At 36.0% G+C, this 9,038-nt stretch overlaps 2 protein-coding genes across 2 annotated transcripts; both read right to left on the bottom strand.

The window, feature by feature from the left end:
* Positions 1-2,977: 2,977 nt before the first annotated feature.
* LOC109147132 (uncharacterized mitochondrial protein AtMg00810-like) lies at positions 2,978-4,211 on the bottom strand. The gene is made up of 3 exons (XM_019294773.1): positions 4,184-4,211; positions 4,009-4,079; positions 2,978-3,832 (listed from the first exon to the last, which is right to left on the bottom strand). Exons 1-3 carry the CDS (start codon positions 4,209-4,211, stop codon positions 2,978-2,980), a joined length of 954 nt encoding a protein of 317 aa, XP_019150318.1.
* Positions 4,212-6,587: 2,376 nt separating this feature from the next.
* Positions 6,588-7,269, bottom strand: LOC109147130. The gene is made up of 3 exons (XM_019294772.1): positions 6,967-7,269; positions 6,732-6,908; positions 6,588-6,662 (listed from the first exon to the last, which is right to left on the bottom strand). The coding sequence occupies exons 1-3, from the start codon at positions 7,267-7,269 to the stop codon at positions 6,588-6,590; spliced, it is 555 nt and encodes a 184-aa protein (XP_019150317.1).
* Positions 7,270-9,038: the final 1,769 nt, after the last annotated feature.

Here is a 9,038-nt window from a genome sequence, read left to right as displayed (position 1 = left end):
GGTTCTATTTATATAAGTAGGTTGAGAGCCCTAAAAGAATTAAAACTCCTAGACGGCCTCATATTGAGAGTCCTTATTACATTAGAAATAGGAAATCCAATCCTTATTACATGATGAGTAGTAACCCCAATCCTATTAATTAAACTCCTAAGTTATTTCGTATCGGGTATCCTTCTTGGACTCTATCGGCCCAGCTATCTTTTGGGGCTTGTTTGTCCATGCGGCCCAGTCGTTGTGGTTACCGGTTCAACCAACTACCTTGAGGGCGGTTCGACCGGTAAGCCTTGTATACCATCCATCATTCATTATGGGCACTAGACACTGATCATCACACCTAAGACACTGCTGAGTCGTCGTAATTTTCCCTCTACCATCTTGTTAGGTTGGGGTGTAAAGCCTTTGTGGCAAGAACATTTGCCTTTTGTAAGCAAAATATTTGATTTTGAACAATTTTTTATCTTTGTATTTTCCAAAAATTAAAGAATATATCAATCATTAGCTAGGCCCTAAAAATCACTTTACCTCTTCACCCCAAACTTCGATCATAATAACTTAAAATATTCCATAACGAATGAAAGTTGGAGGGAGCGCAATCCCAAGCACACCCAACATTAGTACTCGATTTGCACTCTTTATGCAATCAGAACCCTAACTGAATCCCTACTATTAGAATTTTATGTATTATAATCAGATCTTAATTTTTATGTGATTCTTGCATTGTATATATTTTATTGTATTCGATAACTTAATTAATTAATCCAAAATTACACTTCTCATCCCTCGAATCAAGGAAATGATATCATCAGAAGATTGGTCACTTGGTAATGCATCCGTAATGTATGATAAAATATTATTTAGACCAAAGTTGATTAATAATGCGTCATGTGATACGTCTTATCGTTAATATACAATTTATCAATTACATTTAAATTTAACGATTCATACAAATTATGTAAAAAAAAAAAAAAAAAATATTGTAAATCTTATTCATGCATATCGTCTTATCTTAAAATATAATATTCGGTAGTAAACTTTTGACAGCTCTAAACTCTCAACGGTTGGCGCTTGCTTGTATGATGTATCGGATGCCTAAAGCAACGGTACTGATAATTTGGAACTATTTGATGCCTCCCACCCTCAATGGCGTATCCAAAAAATTGTGTGAATTGAGTAAAATGACTTTAGAATTATCAATGACAAAATATCAAACACCTATTATATTATTTAAATAAATTATAATACAATATTTATGATATACTATAGGAATAATAGGATAGTTAAGACAGAGCCAAAACTATACTTGGGTAGGGTGAAAATTTTAAAACACTTTGAAATGTTATAAAAATATCTATTACAAAATATAAAATATAATCAATTAGATAAAATAGTTTGAATAGAAAAGACATTATATTAATAAATACTTTAATTTTAATTTTCTATTTTTTTTTGAGTACTAATTTTCTTTTAATGAGATCAACTATAAATTTTTTCTAAATTAATTTGAATACGATGAAGTACGTATAATATAAACTTGTTGATTACATTAGCTAAGTGATTCACAAAAAAAAAAGTAGAATTAAAAAGATATATTTAATTTATTGAAGGGTGAAAAGAGCTAAAATAAAGATAAGAAGCTAAAATATATATAAAGGTGCAATAAGATGGATTCAAACCTATGACATTTATGTCAAATTCAAAGCTCTACCAACTGAGCAACAAAGTTTCTTAGTAATTTATACATGTACATATATATTAATAGAAAGGGGTAGGGGTAGGGGTAGGGGTGGAGGTAGGGGGTGAGGGGCAGCTGCCCACACTGCCCCATTGTGGCTTGGCCACTGCTTGCCCTACTGCCTGGTGGCTAACGCTTAATGCTAAATTACAAACATTATAGTGTGAGGCACAAATAAAAAGTACATTGTTTGTGTATATAAAGTATATCAAATAATGTACTCTTAGTATATTAATAATGTACTTTATATTCAAAGAAAGTACATTGTTAGAGTACTGAAAGTACATTATATATTTTGTATAATGTACATTTAGTACACAAATAATATACTTTTAATATATTAAAAATATTTTTTTTTTATGATTCACACAACACTGTATGGACCATGGTCCACATAAAAGTTTGTGGATAAATTATATTATGGTCCACTGACTAGGCTCTACGTACTTTGCATTATAAATCTTGGTTTAAAAATTACTTTCAGATTATGTACCTGTAGTAGACACATTATGTACTTGGAGTTAACAATTTTTGTACCTGTAAACAAATTGAAAGCACATCACATGATAATTACAACACATAACACTATAACTACATACACATAACTTGTTAAATTAACTACATGTACAAATATATTAACTTCCACTACTGGAAATTATGAAATTTCCGACCACCTGAAAGTGATCTTAAATCAAGTTGATACTAAAAAGTGGTCGGAAATAACAACAAAGGTTTTCCCGAATACCAAAAGTGGTCGGAACAAGGCTTTCGACTTGATTTAAGATCACTTTTAGGTAATCGAAAATTTCATAATTTCCAGTAGTGTGCAGACACATAAAATGTTAACTAAAATCTTATATGTTTACAGTTAACATATTTTGTATATGCTATCATGAATTGTAAGATGGATCAAGGGAAGAAAGAAAGATACTGTTTCATTGATTTCTGTTGTTACAACTTTTCCTTCTAAGTCTTACACCATTTATATGAGAAAGAATAAGAAATGCAGTTTAGGCAGTGAACCATCTTAACAGAAAATAACTGCCTTTAACTTCCTAACGGCTATTGACTATCCTTAACCAGTAATAGGCTTGTCCTCTAATACCCCCCGCAAGCTGGAGTGTACATGGAATGAAGCCCCAGCTTGGAAATAAGTTTTTGAAATGACAGAGGTTGCAATGGTTTGGTTAGGATGTCAGCAGTCTGGTTGTCAGTGGAAATATGCAATAATCTGATGATGCCTTTTTATAGTTTCTCCCTTATAAGATGACAATCAATCTCTATATGCTTTGTTCGTTCGTGAAACACAGGGTTTTCAGCAATTGCTATTGCTGATTTACTGTCAGAATATAACACAGCAAGCCCCTCCATTTTTACTTCCAATGTTTCAAGAAGATAGATCAACCATTGGATCTCACAGGCAGCAAGAGCCATGGCCTTGTATTCTGCTTCTGAAGATGATCTGGATATTGTTCCTTGTTTCTTGGATTTCCAGGAGATCAAAGCCTCTCCTAGGAACATACAAAACCCTGTTACTGATCTTCTAGTATCAATGCAGGCAGCCCAGTCTGAGTCTGCAAACCCTCTCAATTTGAGACTTGAGTTTGCTGGAAAAAATATGCCTTTGCTTGGGGAGTTTTTCACATATCTCAAAATTCTGTGAGCTGCTTGGAGATGATCAGTAGTAGGCTTGTCTAGGAATTGGGATAGTTGTTGAATTGCAAAGCATATATCTGGTCTTGTTATGGTCATATATAATAATTTCCCAATCAACCTTCTATACTGAGAATTCTCTTCTAATGGTGTCCCAGTGTCTTGGCTCAACTTTGATGTTTGTATCATAGGGGTTCTCACAGGTTTACTACTCAGAAAGCCTGTTTCTTTAAGGAGGTCCAGGGCATACTTTCTTTGATTAACAGCAATCCCTTTCTGAGTTCTAGCAACTTCAAGTCCAAGGAAGAACCTTAGATTGCCTAGATCTTTGATCTGAAAAGTAGAATGGAGATGATCTTTTATCTGTTGAATTTGATCTCTGTCACTACTTGCCAGTATGACATCATCAACATATACCAATAATGCCACAAAACTGTTACCTGACCCCTTTGTGAACAGAGAATTATCACAAACAGCTTGTTTAAATCCTAGGGTGATCAGCTCACTTGTGAGCCTAGAGTTCCATTGCCTACTAGCTTGTTTTAGGCCATAAAGGACTTAGTCAGTGTGCATACTTGCCTAGGATACTGAGTAACAAAACCTGGAGGGAGATGCATATATACCTCCTCATGTAGATCGCCATGGAGGAATGCATTGTTTACATCCAATTGGTGTAATTGCCAACCCTTTGCAGCTGCCACAGCAATCAGAGTCCTTATGGATGTAATCTTAGCTACTGGACTAAAGGTATCAATATAGTCCAGTCCACATGTCTGAGTGTATCCTTTAGCTACCAACCTGGCCTTACACCTTTCCACAGTCCCATCTGACTTATGCTTGACCTTGTATACCCATCTACAGCCTATTGCTTGTTTGGAGGGTGGAAGGGTTGTTAGTTCTCAGGTTTTGTTGGCTTGGAGGGCATCTATTTTAGCCTGCATAGCTAATTTCCAGCAGTCATGTAGAATGGCTTCATTGTAGGATTTTGGTTCTGTTATATTCAATATATTTAGGGCAAAGGCTTTGAAATTGGGTGACAATTTGTCATAGGACAGAACAGCAGACAAAATATGAGGAGATGTTCTTTTGTTAGGCAGTTGACAGTCATAGTCCAGGAGATAGGCTGGTCTGATCACATGCCTAGTGGATCTTCTTACTTGTTGTTGCTGTGAGGGTTCATTATGGGCTGGCAGTATGGCAATGGAGTTATTATCTGAGGGTTCATTTTGAGCTGGCAGTATGGCAATGGGGTTATTATTTGAGGGTGTACTGAGCTGGGGATGTTCAGTTGGATTAGGTGGAATGGGATTAGCCCTTGACATCAGGTGTGCCAAGGGTTCATCAGCTAAATGGACATTAGTAGGTAAAACTAGAGGTGATGGGGGTACCTGAGTATCTGATTTGTGCTGCAAGGCATAAGGGAAGATCCTCTCATGAAACGCATCATCTCTGGAGACAGTTCAAACACCTCTCTAGTCTGCAAATCATACAGCTTGTATCCTTTTGTTCCATTAGGATATCCCAGAAATAAACACTTTCTTGCTCTTGGAGCAAATTTGGATTTGTGGCCATTAAGGTTGGCAGCATAAGCCAAGAATCCAAAGGTCTTGAGGTGACTGAATTGGGGAGGCTTTCCAAACAGAATCTGGTGTGGTATGTTCCCTTCCAAGGCATTAGAGGGTAGCCTATTGATGATATAGACTGCTTGTAGGATGCAATCTCCCCAAAAACACTCTGATAGACCTGCCTGAAACCTTAAGGCCCTTGCAACACACAGAATATGTCCACGTTTTCTCTCTATTACACTGTTTTGTTGTGGAGTGTAGACACATGAGGTTTGATGAATAATCCCTTTCTCTTGGTAGAATTTATCCATCTTGAACTCCTGCCCATTATCAGTTCTAATGCACTTGATCATTTTCCCAAACTGTGTGAGGATTAGAGCACAGAAACTTTGAATCAGATCTCTAACCTCATGTTTAGCTCTCATCAAGAAGACCCAGGTCAGTCTACTATGGTCATCTACAATGGTCAAAAAAATATTTGTGGCCATAAATGGTGTGTGCACGATATGGCCCCCAAATGTCAGCATGAATCATGTCAAAACAAGCAACAGAGACAGTGGAGCTTACTGGGAATGTCAACCTTTATGCTTAGCCAAATAACATACATCATAAGCCAATTCTTTATTTGATTTCAAATCAGAATCCAACAACTGTAACATTTTCAATTTTGACAAGGATGTATGTCCTAATCTAGTATGCCACAAACTACTAGCAACACAGCTATTAACTTCTACATTCTGCATTTTGTCACAGGAAACAAAGAATTCAGGCTGCATCAAGTGATATAAACCCTTTTCCAATCTAGCCATTCCAATCATCCTCCCAAGGACTTGATCCTGTATGATGCATGTGTCAGAATATAAGAGTAGTTTGCACCTGGAGTTTTTGATTAGCTCACTAACAGATACCAGATTATAATGAAAGGCATGCACACAAAACACATTCTGCAACACAATATCTTCTGACACCACAAGAGTTCCTATGTGTGTGATAGCAGTCCTGTTCCCATTAGGGAGCTCAACATACATACCCTGAGTTTCTTTGACCTTTGTCAACATATAATGACTGCAAACAATGTGGTGAGTGGCACCACTATCCAAGATCCAGGGAATTCTGCTACAGTTAGATGAAGAAAGAGCAGTACCTTCATATTGGGCATTGGGAATGAAGTTTGCAGAGATCATGTTGGCTTGTGATGTGACTCCTATGTCCAAAGGAGAGCTTTGGATAGCAGTTTCCTTCTGCAACAACTGCTTGAACATCATATATTCACTCTGGGATAGTGAGACAGGTTTTTCTGGTGGATTCTGATTTATTACTTGAACCTGATTTGCAGCCCCTATATTTTTGTTTCTTGGCCTCCAACCGGGAGGATACCCGTATTTTTTGTAACACTTCTCAGCTGTATGCCCAGTGAATCCACAATGGGTGCAAATGGGCTTCTTGTTTCCATTAGGATAGAACTTCTTGAAACCAGAATTGTTCCCTGAAGTTTGACTCAAGAGCACACTCCCTGCATTCAAATTATCTGCCATTTGAGGGAGAGAGCTCAACATTCCACTGTTGAACCTTCTTTCTTGCTGTTGGACTATCAAAAAGGCTTCATCAACAGAAGGCAAGGGCTTCATCATCATAATTTACGACTGGACTGATACATAATTGTCATTGAGTTCTCTCAAGAAGACAGATAGGTTATCACTGTCAAGATAAGCCTGCAATTTATCTAACAAACCACAATCGCATCTTCTAGCACAACTGCAGGTAGGTAAAAGCCTTATTACCTGCAGTTCATCCCACAAGACTTTCAACTTAGCAAAGTATGCTCCTATGTTGAGATCCCCTTGTCGAATTTGGTGAATCTCAGCATGCAAGTCCGAAACGCGAAATATGTCTGCCTCACCAAATCGCGATTTCAATATCTTCCACACTCTTTCTGCCGTTCCCGCCCAGAGAACAGTCTGAGCAATCTCAGATGAAAGCGAACGCATTATCCAGGTGCAGACCATATTATTGCACCTTTTTCCAGTAAGGGAACTTAACATCATTGATCTCTGGCATAGCTATGGTTCCGTCCACAAACCCTAGCTTATTCTTTGAGAGCAGGGCCATCTCCATTCCCCTGGCCCAGGGATGATAATTCCGCCCATCCAAGAGTGCGGAGAAGAGAATCGGTGATGGATTCTCGTTATGGTGCAAGAAGAAGGGACTTGCTACATCATTCGGGTCGAATGGAGTCGTCGGAGTCATCGTCGGAACTGGTGTTGGTGGCGCAGTGGTCTGAGATGCTTGAGGTCTGTTTGTTCCTCCCGTCCATGCCATGATCTTCAGAGCTCTGATACCATATCATGAATTGTAAGATGGATCAAGGGAAGAAAGAAAGATACTGTTTCATTGATTTCTGTTGTTACAACTTTTCCTTCTAAGTCTTACACCATTTATATGAGAAAGAATAAGAAATGCAGTTTAGGCAGTGAACCATCTTAACAGAAAATAACTGCCTTTAACTTCCTAACGGCTATTGACTATCCTTGACCAGTAATAGGCTTGTCCTCTAATATATGCAATTAACGGTTTATATCTGTAGTTAGTATTATTTTCTATAATTATCATGTGATATGCCTTTAATTTGTTTATATATATATATATATATATATATATATATATATTATGTGATATGTCGTTTTTTTTTTTTAGTGTCACTGGCTCTATTACATTGTAGTATCTGTTCATATACTTTCTCAACCTACTGAAACACAAAAAACCAATAACGCCTCCACTGAGGCTCGAACTCACAATCTTCCAAATGGAAGTCCAACCCGGATACCATTATGTGATATGTCGTTAATTTGTTTAAAGATTAAAAAAAATGGTTAACTGTAGACATAATTTTTGAAGTAGAATTTACAATACAATTGTATAACAATTGGCGCCTACGAATCTACGATAAAGGGTCTGCCTGTCGGCAAATAAAATCCTGTACAAGGTACTGTTCATTGAATAATGCAACTTTTCATGTTCACGCATCACTGTCTTTCCTATCAACCCAAAAATAACCAAAATATTAGGGATGTGTTTGACAGATCATTAAGAATTTTATACTCATTTTAAATTATAATTACGTTTTTAATTATGTTTAGTAAATGCATATAAATTTAAAACCCTTAATTTCAAACGTTCCTCCCATAATATCTTTTTAAAAAACACTCTTTAAAAAAAAATAAAATTGTTTTCACTTTTATTCTATCTTTTTTCTTTAAACTCATTTTTAAAATCTTATTTTTATTCTTGTTATTTTTCAAAGTGGTTCTTTTACGCCTTTTTACATGTATGAAGTTATTCAACAAGTAATTTTATTAGACACTCCCAATCACAAGCATATATGTTAGCAAGTTTCGATTTTCACAATTAACTTTTCAATCAAGTGTGAGAATGAGAAATAGAAATTATGCGTATATATCAAATTTGGTCCAAACTTTATCTAATTTTTATTTAGGTAATGAGAATTTATATAAAGAAAGTTAAGAAAACGTGAAATTAAACAGAAATGGAAAAGAAATGAAGAGTCAAAGTAGTGATAATCAAGATGATATGACTCACCGATCATATCATATCAAATAAGCTTAGCTTGCAGCATTTGTTAAATAGTGCCACCAGACACTCGAAGAGGATTTGGCATACAATAATTAACAAGGTTTTTCAATAATTGTTGGAAGTTTGACTAAATGAGAAAGCTCCAATTTTGTGAAAAAAGTTTATAATTTTGTAACATCATTGACTTCGGAATAATAATGACATTTTAATATATCAACCTACGGCGTCCTTTAAATGATTTGAAAGGCTAATTCATGTTAGAATTAATGACTCAAATGAAGCATATACTTTACAAGTCCAAATTTTTTTTATCCAATTAATTAAGGAAAATTGTCAAATTCACCCATTAACTTTATACAATAAATCAATTAGGCCTTCAAATTTTTACAGGTTACAATTAAGCACATCAATACGTCATTTTAGTACATCAAAGTCAAAAAAATCGATTAGTGACCAGTGATAGCAGGTCGTTAGGGTTCCGGTGATACTCCGACTAC

The sequence above is a fragment of the Ipomoea nil genome, unplaced genomic scaffold, assembly GCF_001879475.1.
Source record: "Ipomoea nil cultivar Tokyo-kokei standard unplaced genomic scaffold, Asagao_1.1 scaffold1977, whole genome shotgun sequence".
Lineage (NCBI taxonomy): Eukaryota > Viridiplantae > Streptophyta > Magnoliopsida > Solanales > Convolvulaceae > Ipomoea > Ipomoea nil.
Note: the sequence above shows the minus strand (reverse complement) of the source record. Positions and strands in the feature narration are given on the sequence as shown.